The sequence below is a fragment of the Sparassis crispa genome (genome assembly GCF_003851025.1).
Source record: "Sparassis crispa DNA, contig_000003F, whole genome shotgun sequence".
NCBI classification, from domain to species: Eukaryota; Fungi; Basidiomycota; class Agaricomycetes; order Polyporales; family Sparassidaceae; genus Sparassis; species Sparassis crispa.
The window spans coordinates 1,145,158-1,166,319 of NW_020939750.1; the positions used below are offsets into that span (position 1 = coordinate 1,145,158).

Here is a 21,162-nt window from a genome sequence, read left to right on the forward strand (position 1 = left end):
CATCCACAGGGATCGCGACAATGTGGAAATCACAAGAAAAACTTACCTCGCGCAACCACGTCAACTCACAAGTAAGCCCTGCCTTCATATTAGTGACCTTCCACGTGCAGTATGCACCCGCCATGCCTCGAGCGCAGGACATTTCACGGGAACATGAAGACATGACACACATTGTGAGATTGAAGCTGTCGGGGATCGTCCTTCGACGTGGATCTTGCACGTTAATGTTACAGTCTTCAACCGCCAAAGGGAGCAGGCCATTCTAAATACATCATGCATGGTCAGTGTGAAATCAGTGTTACTATGCACCTTGTGCTGCAACATTCCAGCAACAAAACATCAATACCAGAGGTGGATCCGCACGGCCACGGTTCCCCTTCACGTCAACGGCTCACAGTGGGCAGCGTGCACCTAATGCCATCGTACCGCCGTGTTCATGAGGTCTCTGGGTCTCTGCATGGAGAGGTGGAGGGAAGGTGAGTTCAAGAGCCACACACCATTTGCCCGTGGCATTGCCCCATCTTTTGTTGATGCTGGCCTTGTGCTTGATTATTATCACCTGCAGAGGGCAGAAGTCAGAAAGCGAGTAGCACTGGCCAGACCAGGCTTGAACGGTTGAATGGTTGAACGTCGTATCTTGAACCTTGAACCTTGAACATTGAGGATGAATGAGGTAACTGAACATTGTGGCTTGTTTGGTTGCATTCAACAAGTCACGTGCTAATGCACTTAGCAGTTTCTGCGTTCCTAGGTTGTCTCTTCTGCACTTTCTAGTCTCTTCAATATGTGTCCACACTTGTGGATCAGGTTCCCATGTCTTACCATTTATTCAGTGATTCCGTGGAGCTTCGAATAGTGAGTTTCTGCTCGGGCTCCCCGGCCCTCATGCCTCAGATTGCACGGCTGTCCGAACCACTTTTGTGTGCCAAGTGCAGGCGCGGGTGTGAGCACGCTGTCGTTGAGCTGGGCTTGGTGTAGGCATACACAAGTTCCACAAGGAGTACATGGTGGATGACAATGGTGACAACACACATTCAGGGGCAGTATGAGTGGTTCTACAAGGTGTGTGTGTGTTGCAGGATGTCATTGGAAATGTGTGTATGAGAAGAGGAATATACATGGGACATGCATCTAGAGTCCGACGAGAAGGAGTGCACTGCTGCTCATGTTGTATTGCAGATTTGTAGGATACAGTCGACTACATATCCTTCTGATGTAGCTACTGTTGTCTCAGTTGCACTGACTGAAGTTACATGAACTACAGTAGACAATAGTAGCTACCACTGAAACAATATAGAACTCTGTTGTCTACAGTATGCTACAAAGCTGTAGCGAGTGCTACAGCCTGAGAAACATTTTACTGATGTAGCTTTTAGCATTGCTACAGCAATTTGCTAATCGTTACAGCCGTTTGCTAATCGATAGGCGGCTGCTGAAAATGATCACACAGTCGGCTAAGGGCGAAACCTGAAATCGGCATCGGCCCCGTCCAGGCACTTGAGCGGCAAGCAGCGCGCTTCACTCCGCACTATAGTGAAGCGCCGTGAGAGAAAGTACCCAGCCACCAGAGCCAAAGAAAGCCAAATACCATCAGTTCTTCTGAATATTAATTTCGGTGTCCGACCATGCATGATATTTTCGGCACCCGCCTAACGATTAGCAAATTGCTGTAACACCTCATTGTCAGACCAGCCAGCTGTCGGAGCAGCTGCAGACGATGCGGGCTTCTCCAGAAAGTGAAACTCGTCATGATCAGCAGGGATTAACTGACTCGGGACAATTGCAAGGCACCACACCAGATTCCAGACGACTGTAATCGTGATTAAAATATGTCTATTTCGTCCACTAAATATATGCGGAGACAACAAACAATCACAGCACGGCCCAACAACAGCACCAAACCAGCTTACATCTGGCCCAGCGAACTCGAGATCTTGAAGTCGCACGCGGTCTTCGCCTTGACCTCCTCGACAGTAACGCCCTCCGCGACATCTATTAACTCGAGCTCGCCCGCCAGGCGGTCGACATTGAACACGGCGAGTTCCGTGACGATCATGCTGACCGACCGCGCACCCGTGAGCGGCAGCGAGCACTCCTTCACGATCTTGGGCTTGCCGTCCTTCGAACAATGCTGCATCGTTACGATGACTTTTGTCAAGTCAGGGTTGGAGACGAGATCCATCGCGCCGCCAATACCTGGTCACAAATGCGTGAGAATTCACAATACATCAACAAGTATATGGGCACTTACCCTTGACAAGCTTTCCGGGAATCATGAAGTTCGCGATGTCACCGGCTTGTGAGACTTGCATGGCCTGATGGGTCGAATATTTAGTGCACCGCGCATTATTCGGAGAATCAGGACACTGACACCGAGTACTGTGACATCGATATGACCTCCACGGATCATGTTGAACGATTCAATGGAGTCTGTTAACCAATCAGAAAGCTGTGCGTATGCTCCAGCATATAGTCCGCTTACCGAAGCACGAGGCACCAGGGAGCAGAGTCGTAGTCTCCTTTCCAGCATTAATGATGTCGCTGCAAACACGGTCAGGACGAATCACAGACACTACACGTCACTCACGCGTCAGCCTGTGCTTGCGTGGGGTAAGGACCCATACCCAAAATGCCGTTTTCGCTCTCCATCCAGACCTTGACACCGGGATCCAAGTGCTATGCCCAGGATCAAATATTTGGATAGGAACATTTGCCAGCGATAAACCGACGTACCTCAGGAACAAGAACAGGGATACCAACACCGAGGTTGACGTAGTAGCCGTCCTTGATTTCCTTCGCACAGCGCTTCGCGATCCGGTGACGCCAGTCCTTCGCTGAGCTACCGGCTGATGCCTTTGCCTGCTCCTCCCCGCTGCGAGCGAGTGCTAACGTCTCGATGGATTTGGGCTCCGTAGCGTGCACAATTCTGTCGACGTAGATACCAGGGACATGGATGGCGTTTGGCGAAAGGCTGCCCACCGGACTAACATTGAAACTTCAGTTTTGCACCGCAGCGTCTGAAAAGGCATCCCTACTTACACGATGTGTTCCGCCTAGAATATCATTGTCAGTGACTGCCTGCATATGGATACGCTAAATTACGCGCCTCGACAATAGTCAGTTTAGCATTGCGAGCCATAACAGCATTGTAGTTGTTTGCTGTGTATCTGACAGCAAAGTTGTTTACGTACGTCACATTTTCAGGTAGGACGAAAAGCATACCTGAAAACCAAGTTGCCGACTTCGTCCGCTTTCCACGCGTGCACCAATGCGACGTCACCGACGATAGCAGGCTCCTCGATGTATTTGCGACCGTCGTACTCATGTGCATTCTTCTTGTTGCCCGGAATTAGTACACCATTTTGCATGCCCCCTGGGTTATACCGTATTGGAATGCCACCGTGTTCCACGGCAGTGTTTGCACCAGTCGGTGTGTAGATAACAGGGAAACCTGCCGCATGAGCGTTGAGGCGGGCAATGAGCGTGCCCTGGGGCACAAGCTCGAGTCCGATCTCTCCCTTGAGGTACATGGACTCGAGGACCTTGTTCCTGCGCGCATACACTCAGGTAAGCGAATGCATATCGCTTCAAAAATGGCGCAACACACCCTCCGAGATACGAGATCATCAGACGATCGCACTGTTTTGCCCGGATGATCCTAACTGGGACCGGCGTGAGTATATGCACACGTTCCGGGTGATGGAGACATACCGAGACCATGATCGCCCACACCAGCGTTATTCGAAACCGCCGTGAGATCCTTGATGTCCTTGCGCTTCGAGAGTGCCTTGAATAATGTCTCCGGGATCCCGCACAGACCGAACCCTGGCATGCCGTCAGACGTCAGACGCGCTCCGGAAGGGCGTCGGACTCACCTCCGCTGAGGACAATGTCGCCGGACTTGACGTCGGCGAGTGCCTCGTCGATGTTGTCCCAGACCTTGGTCTTCTTCGGCACGAGGTCGGCCGGGATGCTGTAGAAGCGGATCCGTTGGACCAAGATGGTAGCCCGAGGGCGTACACGGAGAGCAGATGCACGGGGCTTGAGTGCCGCGAACATGGCTGCGAGACGGGGGTCGGAGAGGCTAGGAGATGAGGGGTGAGCGGAAGAAGTGTGAGCGAGAGATGCTGGTGGTGGGTATATATATGAGACAGTCTCGGAATTGTCGAAGTCGAGCTCCGAACGGCTTGGGCCGGGCGGAGGAGAAAGTGGCGATGGAGGAGGATAAGTGCGAGGCTAGAACAGTGCCTTCGCCGGCTACTGGATCCTCCACACCTGTCCCGGTCTTCCTCCCCGACTTTCCCCTCGTCTTCTCTCGCGTCCCCACAATCCCCCCGGACGTCATGGGTGAGTTGAATAGAGCGTCGCCTGCGTCTATCTCCGCTTAGACGCCGCACATTTCCCGGAACTGCAAATCCCAGGCAAACAGTTTGACGGGTTTGAGTGTGTGAATTTGCGGGCGAATCACCCCACAGCGATTGTGGGCGCCAAGTCTACTCGGAGAGAACGGGAAGTCGACAGTACTCGACCTGCATTGACAAGACAAAAAGGCCGAGTAAGTACTATCGATGGTATAGTGTGTCTTCGTGTTGCTACTCATTCGACGCGATTCCACCTCATTCGTGGGATTATCCGTTGATTTGACCCCGTTAGATCTGAATTTTCGACGTTTTCACTCGGGTTCAAGGCTTCAAGTGACACATCATCTCCTAAGCTTGCAAAGACACAGCGAGATTGTAAGCTTCTTTGTTCAATTCATTTAAGCTGTTTATTGTCCAACCAACCGACCTAGCAGACGTGTCGTACGAAATCCCTCGACAACGTCATCCACAATCCATTTCCTGGAGTTTTCGGGGATATTGTTCCTTGTACTTATCACCGTCACTTAATGGCCGATCTTGCACCCCCGAAAGGTGGACTTCCTCCTCCACCTGCCAGCCTTCATTCCTCAAACCAGCCAGGCACACCTGACAGTCAGTTGGGGAAGATGACAGAGAGCATTGACAAGGGTGCAATATGGGTTGCACATATAAAGTGAGTTGTTCAATGGATATACTTGAATCAGTGCCACATAGATCTTTTTATAAGGACCCTCTCTGAGGCTATAATCGCTCACTCCGAATACTTGGATTCTTGGAGACACCATCGCAAATATACACACCTCACGATGTTATGGCGATTTTCAGACATCTCGGATGAGGACAAAACTTGTGTCACCATGCAGGTTAACCACTTTGCAAAACAGAGTGAAGAGAAGAAGACTCAGCTCAGTGCTGCCCTCTCCCATTTAACTGAATTGGATTATTGGCCATTATTCCCTAGTAAAATGAAGACTACTGCTACTGAGCTGAAGAGCAATATTACTGAATTGTATACTGCTCTTCAGAAGTTACAGGGTGAGTCAAGTAATTCCAGAACAACCAAAATTCATTCTAATATTGGTCATGAGTCTTTAGCCTCATCTCTGACAGTTCAGCAGGTGACCCAGAGCCAGCTGAAGAGTCCCGAAGTGTTGATTAAACAACTTCAGTCATTGGAGACCTCGTTAGCAGGGCTCAAGAATAGGATGGATGATCAGTTCTTGACTCTCAAGGTTCGGGAGTTGGAACAGAAGCTTGAAGTCACTGGCAAAAAAGTGGAAGAGATAAGAAGGGAAGTTGCTGAAGTTATCGCAGGATGGAGTGTAATGGCTGCTGAGAATGCAGAATTGCGACATGGGAATGTGCAACTAAAGAATGAGATTGCAGTTGTAAGTTCTAGTGCTTTCATCTTTGACAGTTTGGACTGTTTAATACTTGTTATATTCACTAGTTGGTCAGGCAACAACAAAAACACCAAGAAGCAATAACTGCTAGCAGGCAGGAGATCATTTCCTTGCATGAAGCCGTCAAAGCCGCTTTGATGCAGCCACATGGCCTGTCTTCAACCATTTTAGTGCCTCCCTTTGAATTGGATACAGCATCACTAGTGGAAGCTGTCAAACCAGTTATTCTACAGTCTCTTCATGAAGACATTTGGCTACTTCTGGAAGATGCAAAGAATAATATGCAGAATTTGTTACAAGAACAAAATTCCCAGATGTATGTGACGGTCCTGTCTAAGATGGCAACCACAGTCAAAATAGTTGAGTTTTTGGCCACTTGGATGGATCATCTTCCTAGACAGGTAAAATAGTTGTTACATTTAGACGATGTGATAAACCACTGTACAACTTCACTTCCATTGCTGGAAGTAATTATGTGCTTCGGGAGTAAGAGGTAGACACATGTACACAATTGAACATCAGAAAGCTTCATGAAAGCCATGTAAAAGTGGACCCTCCGAGAATCGAACTCGGGACCCTTGCATTTAGTAACCTCATAAGTACAAAGCTCTACCGATTGAGCTAAGGGTCCGCACATTGTTTTTCCTGCGTCGCTTACTCATACATTTGAACTCGATGTAGTCCCACAAATACGATTTAGAGAAACCAAGTCATACTCCCGGATCGACGTCTACTTCATATATTCCTCCGGCAGAAACACGCATAAACCTATTCCCAACACGTCGTCCTTGCTCCTCAGAGTGCGTGATCCACACGATCGCCTTCAAATTTGAACGAGGCTCCTTCACTTCGGAGAGCAGGGTTCTCTCGACGAGGGAGGAGGAGTCCGAGTCCAATGCAGAGGTTGGTTCTGCGATGAAGGCACACTAAGCATCATGGGAGAGAACGACGCAGCGGTGCTGACCATCTAGCAGGAGAATCTCCGCCGTCTCCACACCCATCGCGATCGCGAGCGCGATCCTCTGCATCTCGCCGCCGCTCAAGTTAGCCCACGTTCTGTCCCATAGGCCCTCATCGACGCCCCAAGACTTCGCGACTTCGATGGCGCGCTCTGGCGACACGGCATGGCTGCCCTTGGCCTTTCGCAGGATGGACTTGTCGTGGTATGACGAGAAGGAGCACATGGCTAGTACAAAGTCGCGGGGCGTCCCGGGGAGGAGGGACGCACGTTGTGGTACGTATAAAACATGGGTGCGGTACTTGGGTACGCCTGAGATAGATTGTTTACGTTTTAGTCCAGCAACTCTCGGCTACGCGACTCACCGTAGGATTTGGGACTTCTGTACGATTTCCGGGATGAACAACCTTGAATGAACGAAGTGCACCAGTCTCGTACCTTCCTTCATAGAGAATCTCGCCTTCGTAGAGATTGAGGTGGGCCAGGCATTTCAAGAGGGTCGACTTGCTGCGGAAAGGCGTTCAGCACGCGTTACTACCAGTTTTCAATGCGCTTACCCTGCTCCGCTCCTACCCTGAATGATTAAGACATCGCCTTGGTTGACGCTGAAACTGACGTCAGAGAAGATGGGTTCGCCCAGGTCTTTCGAACATCCAACGTTGCGAATCTCGAGTAAGGTCTCGCCCATGGTTGGCAGAGATGGCGGAGAGAAGGAAGAGGTTCAGAGTCGGATTGTGGTGGCGAAGGATAACTGAGGCACAGAGCACGAGGTACGTGACCGAAATGGTAGAGATTTCCCATGGACGTCACGTATACGGTACAGAGCACCTCAGAACATCAAGCAAGAAGAACGCGGGAACGCGGATATGTTAGGACGCGGCTACTATTCTAGCAAGTATGTATGATATTCGCATTATGGCTGAGGCGCTGGCATCGGCACCATGCCCATCTCCTCCGGTGTCAAAGTCGAGCTCTCAATCATCACACCGACGCCAACCTTTGCCGCGTTCTGCACACGGACGGAATGGTCAGCACCAAGTTGCATCACAAACTACACGCTTATTTTACCTTGAAGTGATCAATCTCCCCCGCCAGCAAGAAGGCAAACGTCGGCGCGAATCGCTGTTCTAGCAGGGCCGACACCTTGCCAGTAGAGTCCAACTGGGCCCTGAATGTCGCCATGCGCAGGTCGTACTTCGCGCCCAGCGTCGCAATCGCGTCTCTCCGCGTCGGGGCCGCGATCACCTGTAGGTCCGCGGCAACATCCACCTTCTCACTGAGCTTCTGCCAATACGTCGCCTGCACCATACCCGCAGGCTGTACCTGCGCGGTTGCGATCCAGCTCTTGTCTGAGCTCGTGTATTTTGCGAGGTATGAAGTGCTCGACTCCGACATGTCTGGCGTTGGCCGTTGGTAGATCGTCTCGAACCCCAGCGCCAGATTTTTCGTGACAGACTGAAGGTAGCTGCCGATGTAGATGCCAGTAAAATCCAACGGATAAGGGTTCATCGCCTTCGCATTAAGCGTGTAGTCCTGTCCTTGGTAGTCCTGCTCCAGTTGAATCATGCTGTGGCCCATCTGGGACGACACCTGAAATAGGACATGGACATCAGGCGGCTTGAGAGAACACAAACGAAGCACACACCTGAGCCTGTACTTTCGTCACGTTAGTGGGAGACCATCCTTGGTTCAACCGTGCGCTCAAGCTGCCTTCATGGTCGATGGTCCCTTGCAAGAAAACCTGGCAACATGTTAACGTGGCATTCAATCTGTACAGCAAGTATATGCACGTTATTGTTGGCAAACACCGCACCGAAATTATATGCTGGCGTGCTTGTTTGTGAGCCCATATGAAACGAATGCGTCACTTGGAAGATAGGGTTCGCCGACAAGCTCTTAGTGAGGTCAGCTCTGCCTCCGTCGAAGAAGTAATTCGTCAAATGAGTGCCTGTCACATAAAAGCATGAGAATCTCCGTAATAATGCTCTATTTAGGAACCTTACTTTTGACCTCCTTCTGGAGACCCTCTACTGTCCCCGGGCAGGGGAGCTCGAGCGCTGCGCGCCATGACGCGAACCGGTTATAGAGCCTGGCAAAGGGTGATGCGAAGGAGGAAGACGTGGACGGAGCCGACGATGATGAAGGCGACGGATGCTCATCGTTCGCGACCAGAGGGGGTGAGGCCATCGCAGTTGACAACGACGATGACCAGCGCGTCTTGCAAAGAGTGACGGAAAGAAATGAAGGAAAAATTCGTCACTGATAGGTCTCAAAAGGCAACTCGGCGCGTAATCCTTGGGTAATTAGTAAGTTGCCCTGTATGGAAACTCTCCGCGAAACATACGAATCTGGGCGAGGAACTCAACTTTGACACTTTTTCCTGCCACATGCCCAGTGGTTGAATAAGAGTCGTTCCCACAAGTATGTCAGAAACTACGCGCTCCGTGCGATTCACGAGATGAGCGAAATATATTCGCGCAATGAGTTCAGCACAATGCGAATGCGTACCATCTCTCGCAATACAAGACAACAGTGATAAAGCATGCCACGATAGCGAGAGCGCAGTGGGAGACATACAAGACAGTGACAGAATATGCACAACAGAATGGAAGGGGGTTGCAAATGTGGGATGAGCAAGCGCTGCGACAAACCTTCTGACTGGGCAAGTCGAATGGCTGCATGATGACCACTCGCATTGCACTCGGAATGTACAACATGAGACACATGACGAGTACTGAGCAGCGGCACAAACTGGCCTGCACGGGCGATCTGCGCATGCATGGAGAACGCATGTTGAATATCTTGCGACTACGCATTATATAGACATTTGGATACTCACAGGTCAACGTAGCCAAACACATATGCATGCGCCGAATTCAAAGTGGGCAGATTCTTCAGCCGTTGTCGACTGTGCCTCTTTTGATTAAGGTGGCGACATAGCTCTACGGAATATGCTGGCATGACATGGGCTACAGAGTGTTCTTGGATGATCATCGATGCATGTGAAGAAACTGCGCAATTGGCCCATCTGAGGAATCGACCGCACAAGGACGAAAGTGGGATGTCTTCTGAAAGATGAGTGCCATTCATCAAGATCAGCTCTCAAGTCTAGAACGGGCTTTACTAGCTTCAGATTGTAGATCAACGACGGCACAAACTGGCAAGACACTCACAAGATGCAAGCCTTGACGTCATTCTGGACAAGCACAACGAGGTTTCATCGAGGCGAGCTGCGATGCGCAGACATTCTGAAATACCCCGAAAAATCGGTGAGCTTCGATCAGCGGAAGGAGACAGTGAAATTAAACGACTACAATCAGAAGGCATCTTCGCGTGCGTTCCAGACAGATTTATGTGTGCTCCGTGCTGCCGCGGACGATACTGTGTGTCCGAGGTACAGTATGGAAACGCGAAGGAGGTCGACGCGCTTGGGTGCGCGAAAAGACGCGGCAGTCACGTGATCTATAGATGGCGTCACGAGCGGAAGAGAAAGTGCTGGAAAAGGCTTGGAAGACCAGAGAATGTCCTCGAACAGCGTAGAACGCAGGTCGTATATAAGATGTCTCGTCCCCCTGTCTCTTCTCCCAGTGGTCATTTTCTCTTTCTTTATCACGACACATCCTCTCACCCGTTCTACCGTAAACTTAAATGTCGAAAGCTATCGGTATCGATCTCGGCACAACCTACTCGTGAGTCTCCCTGTATTGGTCGTTGTTTCGTTGCTGTTCACTCAATTTTTACATTACAGATGTGTCGGTGTCTGGCAGAATGATCGCGTTGAGATCATCGCCAACGACCAGGGTAACCGAACAACTCCGTCGTATGTCTCCTTCTCCGACAACGAGAGGTTGATCGGCGATGCCGCGAAGAACCAGGTCGCGATGAACCCCCACAACACTGTCTTCGACGCGAAGCGACTCATCGGTCGCAAGTTCCACGACGCGGAGGTGCAGTCCGATATCAAGCACTTTCCCTTCACCGTCTTCGACAAGGGCGGTAAGCCTTACATTCGCGTACAGTACCGTGGTGAAGACAAGGAATTTGTAAGTTGTCACCTTCGTGATCGTGTAATGCAGTATTCTTACGCTTGGGTGTTAGTCTCCTGAGGAGATCTCCTCCATGGTCTTGCTCAAAATGAAGGAGACGGCCGAGTCCTACCTCGGAGGTACCCTCAACAACGCTGTCATCACTGTTCCCGCATACTTCAATGATTCTCAGCGTCAGGCAACCAAGGATGCGGGTACCATCTCTGGCATGAACGTCCTGCGTATCATCAACGAGCCTACCGCTGCTGCTATCGCTTACGGTCTGGACAAGAAGACTACTGGCGAGCGGAACGTCCTCATCTTCGATCTCGGTGGAGGAACATTCGATGTGTCGCTTTTGACCATTGAAGAAGGTATCTTCGAGGTAAAGGCTACCGCTGGTGACACGCACTTGGGTGGTGAGGACTTCGATAACCGCCTTGTGAACCACTTCGTTCAGGAGTTCAAGCGCAAGCACAAGAAGGGTAATTAAATCTTAGATCGTCTTGTCAACTATCGTAATGACTTACCTTTTACAGACTTGTCGTCGAACCCCCGTGCTCTTCGTCGCCTCCGTACTGCTTGCGAGCGTGCCAAGCGTACACTGTCTTCCGCTACTCAGACCTCGATCGAGATCGACTCCCTGTTCGAGGGTGTCGACTTCTACACGTCACTCACCCGTGCGCGTTTTGAAGAGCTTTGCAACGACCTCTTCCGCAGCACCCTCGAGCCCGTCGAGAAGGTCCTCCGTGACTCGAAGATCGACAAGGGCAACGTCCATGAGATCGTCTTGGTCGGTGGTTCGACTCGTATCCCCCGTATTGTTAAGCTCGTGTCGGACTTCTTTAACGGCAAGGAGCCCAACAAGAGCATCAACCCCGATGAGGCGGTCGCGTACGGTGCCGCCGTCCAGGCTGCCATCCTATCCGGTGACACTTCGGAGAAGACTCAGGATCTGCTCTTGCTGGACGTCGCTCCTCTCTCCCTGGGCATTGAGACGGCTGGTGGGGTTATGACTGCGCTGATCAAGCGTAACACGACTGTTCCGACGAAGAAGTCCGAGATCTTCTCAACGTACTCGGACAACCAGCCCGGTGTGCTCATCCAGGTGTACGAGGGCGAGCGTGCGCGGACGAAAGACAACAACCTGCTCGGCAAGTTTGAGCTCTCCGGGATCCCACCAGCGCCCCGTGGTGTCCCGCAGATCGAGGTCACCTTCGATATTGATGCCAACGGCATCCTCAACGTCTCAGCGTCCGACAAGACGACCGGCAAGTCGAATCGTATCACGATCACCAATGACAAGGGCCGTCTATCAAAGGAGGAGATCGAGCGCATGGTCGATGAGGCCGAGAAGTATAAAGGTGGGTCCACGATTGTTATCCAGCTTTTGCATTTGCATTATACTAACTAACTTTTGTCTCCTCCAGCCGAGGACGAGGCCGCTGCTGCTCGTATCACCGCGAAGAACGGCCTCGAGTCGTACGCGTACAACCTGCGCAACTCCCTCAACGACGAGAAGCTCGCGAGCAAGTTCGAGCCTGCAGACAAGACGAAGCTTGAGTCCGCAGTGAACGATGCCATCTCGTGGCTCGACGCCTCGCAGGAGGCCTCAAAGGAGGAGTACGAGGAGCATCAGAAGGAGCTCGAGGCTATTGCCAACCCGGTCATGCAGAAGCTCTATTCTGGTGGTGCGGGCGGTGCTCCAGGTGGCTTCCCCGGCGGTGCTCCAGGTAGTTTCCCCGGCGGTGCGCCTGGCGGCTTCCCGGGTGCTGCGGGTGGCGAGGAGGGCCCGAGCGTTGAGGAGGTCGACTAAGGGTGTGCAGGATCTCGCGTTGTCGTTTCTTGCTCTGTCACGATGCTCATGGTTGTTGCGGACTAGGCACACAAAAAGTAATTTTGGCATGTATATTATCATCGCATTTTTAGATCAATTACGCTTTCTTGTCTCGCTCGACATTCTCTGTTGTGTATGGTAGGGAGCATGCGAGACATTGGAAGTGATTCCCACATCCTCACGCGGTCCCACACCTGCTAGTTTCTGCGTCAAGGTTCCTTACAATACTCAAATCAGCCTCCGCGCCCTCGACATACTCGTCTTCGACTAGATAGGGCACACCACACCGGATACGAAGTGCCCGGAATGGTAGGACTGCGGAACGGCGTGTCTCTCGAGACGGCCGTTTCGACATTAGTGACACCAAGTGAAGCAGGAGTTGTGGTGACACAAATTCTAGCAAGTCTACACTATGTTCTTACGACGCTAGTATGCAGTCAGTACCACAGCAGCACAGGTGGTATAGGAGGACGTCGTGTATGTGTCTGCTCATTGACGAGGTCTGGGGGAATAGGTAGTTTCTGGCTGATTCGTAGTACAGTTTCCGTGGTGTGATGTGCATTCAATAGGGGGAGTCAAAGTTGGCGATTTTGGGGCGATTCAGAGTTTCTCCGAAGACGGATTCTAACGACGATTTTGCATCCCAGAATCGACTCAAAATCAGAATCGGACGTGAATCGCGTCGAATCGTCGAATCGCCTCTGGAGGCGCTTCAACCTCAGAATCGCCGATTCTCGCACCTCGATTCTCCTCCCTCTGTATCTGCCACTACAAAATATGTAATCATTAGAAACAATTAGTTATCCTTTATAGAATCCATGATAGATGCATGCCCTAGTGATAATATGTGGACTGTGATCTCATTTGCCATGCAATTCTCTATACTTTAAATTTCTGAGTTCTGCCCTTTGCTTGTTCAATACTCATACTAAAAACACCTAGGGAGATAAGCTGTGGCACACGTTAAAGAAACTATGTATGTCTTTTTCCAGTACAGTACAGTACAGCAAAATCCTCGCTGGAATCGGCACAAAATCGCATGAACCCTCCACAACGAAACGGGGTGGTCAAAATTGATGGGATTTTCACTCGATTCAGTTCACCGAAATCGACTCAGAATCGTTCCCAGAATCGCTCACAGAATCGTCCACTCTGACTACCCCTAATACATGTCATTCAATGGTATTCGAAGGCATTGCCAGTATAGCAGAAGTCTACTGCATTTGAAAGAACATGATCGCTTGCATAAAAGCAAGGGATACTCTACATGCTTCGCCTTTCATAACCCAGAGAACTCCTCGTCAAAGACATCCTGACTTAGATCGCCCCTTTTCACCTTCTTCGCCATCCTCTCTTCTCTTGCTAACTCATCCCAGGCATCCTCGTCATCATGATTCTGAATTGCCAGGCCTCCCTTTGCATATTTTTGGTCCACATCACTGTCATGGGCCTTCAGCCATTTCTTCTTGCGCTCCTTCTGGTCTTTCCTCTTCTGTCGCTCTTCTTTTCTCGCGGTTTGACTGCTCCACGGTGTATTCGCTTTACGCTTCTCAGCACGTACTTCCCTGCGTCTGTTGGACTCCACCAAAGTATCACCGCGCTTCTCAGCAACGCGCTTAGCTTCACGCCCTCTGTCACTGTATGCGTACGAGCTCCACTGTGGTCAAGACTGACAGGTGAACCACTGCACAACACTGAACCTCACAAAGATCACTCACATCAACATCCACATCCTCCCATCCATCTAGGGTGATTTGCTGGAGCTCTGGCATTCGAGGTAGTCGAAGCAATCCAAAACATTTGGCAACGCCCACCAGGTCAAGATCTTTGACTCTGAAGATGTAGGATGCCTCGTGCTTGGAATATGCACGGACGAACGACACGAAAGCCTTCGCAGCCTAGGCGGTAAATAATTGTTGAGATAGAGTGGATCATATCTGGTTAGTAGATTCTGCACCTTGTCATGTAGACTGCGATCAGTGAGCAGTTTCTTCCTGATCTCAGACATTGCGACGGGGAGTTGCTCGTCTTCTGATTCAATATCAGAACCACCAGAAGCAGGCGAATTACCACTGGCTGCGAAGGGCCTTCGTTGCTCCAAAGGAATCTTTCTAACGGCTAAAAAGTCTAACAAATGTGACGAACATAAGTGAGACACCAACCGAAGTACGGATGCAACTGCTTACCCACGTAATCCTGTTCGCGTCCCACGAGTATGACCCACGCTCTCCCCCTACGGCCTGCGCGCGCTGTGCGTCCGCAACGATGAGAAAATGCCTTTGTGTCTGACGGAGGATCAAACTGCACTACAACATCGACATTTGGAAGATCAAGACCGCGAGCTGCCACATCTGTAGCCAAAAGAATCTGAGGCGAAGAAGGCATAGCCGACGAAGTGGCAAAGCTCGTCAGTGTTCGTGTACGCGCTGCTGGAGGAAGGTGCCCGTGCAATGAATGCAGCGTCGTGTTCGGCGGTAAGAAAGGGAGTAAGATCTGGATAGAAGTACAACGTCCATAAGAACGAGCTCCACTGTATGATTATGCGTGCCACCAACATGATAGAAATATTCAACGCAAGCACAAGTTGCGAAGTAGACTATGAAACGGGATGACTGTTCTTGTCGAACCTCATGAGCAACGATGCGTGAAAGTTGTAGGAGCTTTTCTGACGCTCGGCAAGTCAGACAAAAGTTCTGCAAACTGTTGTGAAAACCCGTCAGAAAGCGCCTAGAGTACTCAGGCGCCAACGCACGTCGCAGGGATACGTCTCTCTTCAATTATCTCGCCCTTAATCTGTTGCTCTCCACTGTTCTCTGCACCTTTCACTTTCGATCTCTTTGTCTGTACTTTGACCACGATTCGTGCCGGATTCCTGAGACCGACACGAACCAACTCCGAAAGCGCATCAGCATCTGTCATGGTCGCACTAAAAAGTCCTGTGCGTCGCTGCTTGGGTAGATGTGTGAGAATTCTATTCAGAGTGTTTTGAAAGCCCAGATCGAGCAAGCTGCGAAAGTAGAGTAGGTCAAACGATATATAGGAGCATGTGAGACGTACCGATCGGCTTCGTCCAGGACCAGTACTTCCATATCTTTCACATTGACGATATCCTTTCCCTTCCCCAACAAGAATTCTTCTATGCGACCAGGTGTACCGATGACAATATCGGCCCCCGTAGACAGGAACTTCTCGATATCCTGTGCTGGTGCAGACTCCGAGGAAATCAGCAGGAGAGGCTGTGGGTACTCTGCTTCGGGAGGAGACTTGCGCTGGGACTCATCCATAGAGATATCTTCATCCGCGGTCGGCCGACGTAATGAAGGTTGCGAAGAGAGGAAGAGAGAAAACACTGAATGAATCTGTGTTGCTAGTTCTCTGCATGTTTCTGTTGTCTTAACTCGACCATGCAGGTAGCGAGGACAATCTCACCTCGTCGGGCTGATGACAAGTGCGCCGATCTGGTTTTTCTTGAATTTCCTCTCCCTCCGTATCAGTTTCTCCAAGATCGGGATAACAAATGCTATGGTCTTTCCCGAACCAGTGACGGCTTCTACCACGACGTCCTTGTGCCGCATAAAGAGAGGTATAGTGGAGGCCTGCACTGGTGTCATCTGGGTGAACCCCATGGCCTGAATAACATCCAAGCTAAAATACATGTATCAGCTATCGGATACATCACCGGTAATGATGGCCAAAAATATTCACATCCATGGGGTCAATGTCGTCGGCAACGACGACCATAGTCCTGCCTGCGCATTCGAGCTCGACATGGCGAAAGGGGGTGGCCCAAGGACAGATGTGCTAGTGCAGTTTGTTGCGTGGGCGAGTCTACTGAACGCCTTGATCAATATATTACGTAACAATCTAAATTTGGCTATTGTAGCATTTGTTTTCCCGTTTCATGCTCTCAGTATCCCCCTGCAGTTCGACCATATATGACTGACAGATTCACAGTGGGAATGGATGAGAACATAACGGGTGCGAGATTCCGCCACGATTTGAACTTCGAGCGAGCACAATTTCAGCCAGGCCACTACCATCTCCCATAGGTCACTGTCCAGTATCAAGAACCGCCCACGGACCAAGCAGTCCACATTGGGCAAAAATAGCAAAGCTCCGAGTTAGCCTAGTATACTCGATTCTGTGCAACGAAGCACCATGCAAACTGCACACGGTAGACAGAGTGATCGTGCATATTCCCTGGTGAAATATGCATCCTAAATGAACCACTCGGAAATGCCCATGTTCGCGGCACTTGGCTGTAATGTTTTCCGTATGACCATGCAACACAGTAAGCGACGATCTAATACTCCGTTAAGCAACAATCCCCTGGGTGAACTCATGATGGATGACTTGGATTGAGGCACTAGTAGCCGTTGAGATGCTCTGGTGGATCAATTGCACGTCAATTGATGCTCCTCCTGGTTGGACACAAACCATCATACTCTCTTGCTACTGTCTACCCAACCGCCGGTAGACTCTGCGGCGCGAGCCACAAGGCGGTCATCAAGTTCATGCAGCCAGTCTCTGACAGTTACACGAACATTTTCCTGGGACAGAAGCCGAAAACAGAACCGCAGACCGTGAGGGTGGTGGATGGTTCTCCTGCCGTACTGCCAATTGCATCACCGCGAATGAGTCAATCCATATGCAGAGATTGAGTTGTACCTTTTGATAGAGATGGACAGAGTCCAGGCAGAAGCGGTAGAGGGTGGTAATTTGGGGATAACGACGGTGGAGCGCATGATTGCGGACTCAAACTTGTGTGGGATATGACGGCCGTTACTTCAAGGCGGAACCACTGCGCAGGCACGAATTTCCCAAATATAGGCAATGTTCATGAAAGTTGAAACGCGTGACCCTAAGCGGTGCTTGTGTATGCAGCTTCTGTTCAGGACCTTGAAGGTCTTCGGAGTCCAGTTGGTCTTATTGTCATCTCCTGGTTTCCTCCTTTCCAACACTCCATTTTCTTAGTTAGCGGTTTCACGGTGCACCTTGACTCCGTGCACCTTGACTACCGCTTTTTTGTACGCGAATGTCCAGCTCCGATGTGGAAACTTCGTCTGGTCGGCCTTCTTTGCACACGCTGACAAATGGCGTCCCATCTCCCCTTCCTTCTATCTCTTTTGGTCGTGACCACATTAATGAGGCCCTTTCCAAGTCTCCAGACAAGGGCGCAACCTTAGACCTGGCGAACAAGGGACTCACAGACGTCGGGGAGTATGGTGCAGAAGAGCTCGCCACCATTGAGGCAGATAGCCCCGTTGTAAGGTGCACCGTCTGGCTCCGGACTATCTCGTGAATCTCTGACTGGTCCTTTGAAGAATTGCTCTTGCTTACAACCGTCTCACGACCTTGCCTATGGCATTCGCTCTGCTCTCACATCTTCGATACCTGGTCTTGAAGAACAACAACTTTGCTGTTTTTCCCGATGTAGTACGTCCCCGTTACATCTGTCTAAGATAACTGTGTCACAATGGATGGTTCAAGTTAACTGTCATGCCTTCGCTGGAGATCCTGGATATCAGCCGCAACAAGATCAAACGATTTCCTTCTCAGCCTGGTTCTCTGGTGAAATTACGGGTAAGTATCCTGCATACTCACTCCCTTCTCGTGATTCATTAGCCCTCGCATAGGTATTTTCGATCTTCCGTAACAAATTACATAGGCTGCCATCATACCTCTGCGACTTCAAGGAATTGACTTTATTCAAGGTTGAACGAAATCCTCTTGAATGGCCCCCAAAACATGTTCTGGAGTCCAACGAGAACTTGGATGACCCTCGAACTATGAGCAAGTGGATAAGGTCCGTACAAACTTGGATTGCGGAGAACGCCCCACCTAGTGAGCGCAAGATGAGTGAAGACTCTCTCCATCATGATCTCGAAGTTCAAGAAGTTTACGCTGATGCAACAATGTGTGTTTCTCGTTATGCTACCCGATGTCGGTCCTAGACTTACCCGTTTCTTGCAGGGACATGAGCTTCGATCTCTCGCCACTTCCAACAGACGCGATCTCGCCAAGAACGAACTCATATCATACTCGTTCCATTTCGCTCGAGTCAGAGCATTCAACCTACTTCCAATTGGATGGTCCACCGTCTGGCGCGGGGCCATCGAGTTTAACTCGGCCTGATATGCTGCCGCGCCTCCACCTTAGTCCGATCCCACCAGGCGTATCCAGTAGTACTTCCACTTCCCCTTCCCGATCACCTCAGGATTATCCGGCAACTCCGGATCAAACAGTCTCCACAAATGAAAATGCCGCTCGCAAGAGCAGTGCGCATACTCGAAATGTGTCGTTCGCTGACGGTGGTTACAAGTCTTCTCGTAGTGCCAAACTCGCCAAGAAAAGCTTGCCCGATTTACGACCAGCGGTCTCACCACAGGGTACTAGTAGGGACGGTGGAGGTACAGCGTCACAACATGTTATACCAGCAGAGGCGAATGGATTAAGCAGGTTTGCAGATGTTTTTCCGAGTGTTGTCTGTTTACTCAACCGTTACTCTAGCTCACGAAATGCCACCGTATTAATTCATGATCCCCTCTCTGCGTCGCCCTTGTCAATGGTAGATCGAACTGCACCTTCCATGGATGTGGAACGCAATTCTTATTTCCGCCGGCTGTCTGCTCTCACACCAGCGAGTCTGGCCAAGACAATCCCCAATGATTTGCTCGCGCTGGTTGATGCCATCCGCAGTATTCTCTTTGCTTTGTCTCAGGTATATCAAGCCCTCCAATACTACACCGTATATGCCATCGATGAGCGATTATCTGCGGTTCTATTGAAGGTCCTTGATCCAGCCAGCATGTATATGACTCAACTGATTCAAGCCCTTGACCGGTTTGACTCGATGAGCAGGATATCTCTACCACCACCATCTGTTTGCAGAGCAGTTGTTGAAGGCTGTCGCGACAACGTCGCCGTTTTCGGCAAAGTCGTCGGAGTCCTGGCTCTCCAACTGAAAGTTCTAGCAACACATGACGACGTCCGCTACACGAGGCAAATGCTGCTGGTTCTGTACGGTGCTATGGCGGAGATCTCCGGTGCGTGGCAGGCCATAGGTGGACGCATTGAAGCTGTCAAGCCCCTCCTCCGGGAGACCCGACCGTCACATTTCACCAAATCGCACACCGCACAACTGCAGACGTCTCGAGCGGCGACTGTCGCGCCCAGCATGGACATCTCCAGGCAGCCTTCATCTGCTCCTCCCATGTCGTCGTCATCATTCCTTCCCATCCAGGAGCAGCCACGGATTCATCTGAGATCCAATACGCAAGGCTCCGTAGATATGGGAACAACCCGGGCCCGCCGCCAAGCTGGGTCGTTCAGTTCCAAGGATGTGGAAATAGGGAAGATGCTCCCGTCGTATGTGGAACCTCCCCCTCTCACGGCGGGCATCTTGAATGGCACAGGTGGACAGACACCAGTGCTACGGACCATCAGACGGTTAGCCGTACCTCCCGATTCTACTCCATCGAGCATCCCTTCGTTGTCTCCAGATCAGGAAAATCCACCTGCAGCGGCAGTTCCTGCAGCCCCCCCAGGCTGGGATACGCATTCCCGTCAGGGCTCGCAGAGTTCTATTATTGTCTCATCTTCCTCTCCTGCCATTAGTTTCAGAGAGGCTCCTTCCAGTGCCAGTACTCTGGTAGACAAGGAAGTCATACAAGCTATGAAGATGGCTGTTGAGGCTGCTCCGGCGATCTGGGAAATGATGGATGAGATTTTGCATGATGCCCAAGAGGCTAGAGATGATCTGAAGGATACATTACAGAGTGCGAGAGAAGTGACCGAACGATTGAGAGAAAATATGGGCGCTATACGGGATGGTGCTCTAACTGTCGAAGGGCGACCTTTGCATGACGACGCACATATATTTATCAAGGTGGGTGGCGTTTAATACGCACCTCGTTGTGATTGCTGATATGTGCCACGTTAGAATGTCATCCAGTTGTCGAACGCTATCAAGACGCATGGCGCCGCCCATCCACTATCCTCGACGCTACGTACCAACATGGTTAAGCTCACGAACGCCACACAAGAGTTCGTGATCTTGCTACACGTGTCGTCCTTCTCTCCGGCAACGACTCCCAGGCCTTACTCGCCCATGGTAGGAGTGATGGCCCAGCCAAGCCCACTTGGTCTACCAGAAGACGGCAGGCTCGGCGCGAATCTATCTCGCAGTCGTAGCGCACTACGCGCCACCAACCTGAAGGTTGCGTCGACGCTGAAGAGACCACCGCACAGTGCGCTACCGCACCAGACGTTCACGATTCCCAATCCGCCACGCTTCGGATCCATGAGAGACGCTGTAGAGGACTCGCCAGCGGTCCAGGCGTGATGTTTTTCATACATAGGCACCCAGTTATCTCACTTCGCACTAAGTTATCACCAGTTATTAGCATGCTACTGTCAAGCTACTGTTCATGTCCATCATTGACACTCGTAATACTCTGCTCCTTGCATCTTACATTAGTTACAGCCATAGTCAACCTGCGGTTGACTCAGATTAGTCCATTGATTCATCGTCTGTATCATCATTGCTGGGAGTGAGAATGAGATACCGTGCAAACTA

At 50.8% G+C, this 21,162-nt stretch overlaps 7 protein-coding genes and 1 non-coding gene across 8 annotated transcripts; 3 read left to right on the plus strand and 5 right to left on the minus strand.

Moving 5' to 3' along the window:
- Positions 1 to 1,906: 1,906 nt before the first annotated feature.
- SCP_0404440 (3-oxoacid CoA-transferase) lies at positions 1,907 to 4,059 on the minus strand (the record flags this gene model as incomplete). Its single annotated transcript, XM_027757178.1, has 12 exons — positions 1,907 to 2,196; positions 2,252 to 2,315; positions 2,372 to 2,430; positions 2,483 to 2,541; positions 2,588 to 2,676; positions 2,734 to 2,983; positions 3,040 to 3,053; positions 3,107 to 3,167; positions 3,223 to 3,549; positions 3,608 to 3,662; positions 3,712 to 3,825; positions 3,876 to 4,059. 12 exons carry the CDS (start codon positions 4,057 to 4,059, stop codon positions 1,907 to 1,909), a joined length of 1,566 nt encoding a protein of 521 aa, XP_027612979.1.
- A 284-nt stretch (positions 4,060 to 4,343) lies between these two features.
- SCP_0404450 (hypothetical protein) lies at positions 4,344 to 6,174 on the plus strand (the record flags this gene model as incomplete). The annotated part of the gene is made up of 8 exons (XM_027757179.1): positions 4,344 to 4,347; positions 4,422 to 4,443; positions 4,551 to 4,555; positions 4,654 to 4,736; positions 4,796 to 5,034; positions 5,089 to 5,396; positions 5,457 to 5,749; positions 5,812 to 6,174. The coding sequence occupies 8 exons, from the start codon at positions 4,344 to 4,346 to the stop codon at positions 6,172 to 6,174; spliced, it is 1,317 nt and encodes a 438-aa protein (XP_027612980.1).
- A 138-nt stretch (positions 6,175 to 6,312) lies between these two features.
- On the minus strand, positions 6,313 to 6,395 carry SCP_t0404460. Its single transcript is given in 2 exon segments — positions 6,313 to 6,348; positions 6,359 to 6,395. It is a non-coding gene; the product is annotated as a tRNA-Ile (tRNA).
- Positions 6,396 to 6,474: 79 nt separating this feature from the next.
- On the minus strand, positions 6,475 to 7,410 carry SCP_0404470 (P-loop containing nucleoside triphosphate hydrolase protein; the record flags this gene model as incomplete). Its single annotated transcript, XM_027757180.1, has 5 exons — positions 6,475 to 6,674; positions 6,729 to 7,034; positions 7,088 to 7,104; positions 7,161 to 7,229; positions 7,280 to 7,410. The coding sequence occupies 5 exons, from the start codon at positions 7,408 to 7,410 to the stop codon at positions 6,475 to 6,477; spliced, it is 723 nt and encodes a 240-aa protein (XP_027612981.1).
- Positions 7,411 to 7,635: 225 nt separating this feature from the next.
- On the minus strand, positions 7,636 to 8,909 carry SCP_0404480 (Mitochondrial import receptor subunit TOM40; the record flags this gene model as incomplete). The annotated part of the gene is made up of 5 exons (XM_027757181.1): positions 7,636 to 7,731; positions 7,791 to 8,312; positions 8,368 to 8,463; positions 8,513 to 8,670; positions 8,726 to 8,909. The coding sequence occupies 5 exons, from the start codon at positions 8,907 to 8,909 to the stop codon at positions 7,636 to 7,638; spliced, it is 1,056 nt and encodes a 351-aa protein (XP_027612982.1).
- A 1,461-nt stretch (positions 8,910 to 10,370) lies between these two features.
- SCP_0404490 (Heat shock protein) lies at positions 10,371 to 12,563 on the plus strand (the record flags this gene model as incomplete). Its single annotated transcript, XM_027757182.1, has 6 exons — positions 10,371 to 10,411; positions 10,471 to 10,765; positions 10,821 to 11,232; positions 11,287 to 12,111; positions 12,178 to 12,456; positions 12,481 to 12,563. The coding sequence occupies 6 exons, from the start codon at positions 10,371 to 10,373 to the stop codon at positions 12,561 to 12,563; spliced, it is 1,935 nt and encodes a 644-aa protein (XP_027612983.1).
- Positions 12,564 to 13,863: 1,300 nt separating this feature from the next.
- SCP_0404500 (ATP-dependent rRNA helicase SPB4) lies at positions 13,864 to 16,354 on the minus strand (the record flags this gene model as incomplete). The annotated part of the gene is made up of 9 exons (XM_027757183.1): positions 13,864 to 14,241; positions 14,303 to 14,482; positions 14,542 to 14,711; positions 14,771 to 15,077; positions 15,140 to 15,284; positions 15,337 to 15,591; positions 15,642 to 15,959; positions 16,014 to 16,229; positions 16,290 to 16,354. The coding sequence occupies 9 exons, from the start codon at positions 16,352 to 16,354 to the stop codon at positions 13,864 to 13,866; spliced, it is 2,034 nt and encodes a 677-aa protein (XP_027612984.1).
- Positions 16,355 to 17,619: 1,265 nt separating this feature from the next.
- SCP_0404510 (predicted protein) lies at positions 17,620 to 20,928 on the plus strand (the record flags this gene model as incomplete). Its single annotated transcript, XM_027757184.1, has 7 exons — positions 17,620 to 17,855; positions 17,909 to 18,020; positions 18,075 to 18,167; positions 18,221 to 18,501; positions 18,558 to 19,043; positions 19,095 to 20,472; positions 20,527 to 20,928. 7 exons carry the CDS (start codon positions 17,620 to 17,622, stop codon positions 20,926 to 20,928), a joined length of 2,988 nt encoding a protein of 995 aa, XP_027612985.1.
- Positions 20,929 to 21,162: the final 234 nt, after the last annotated feature.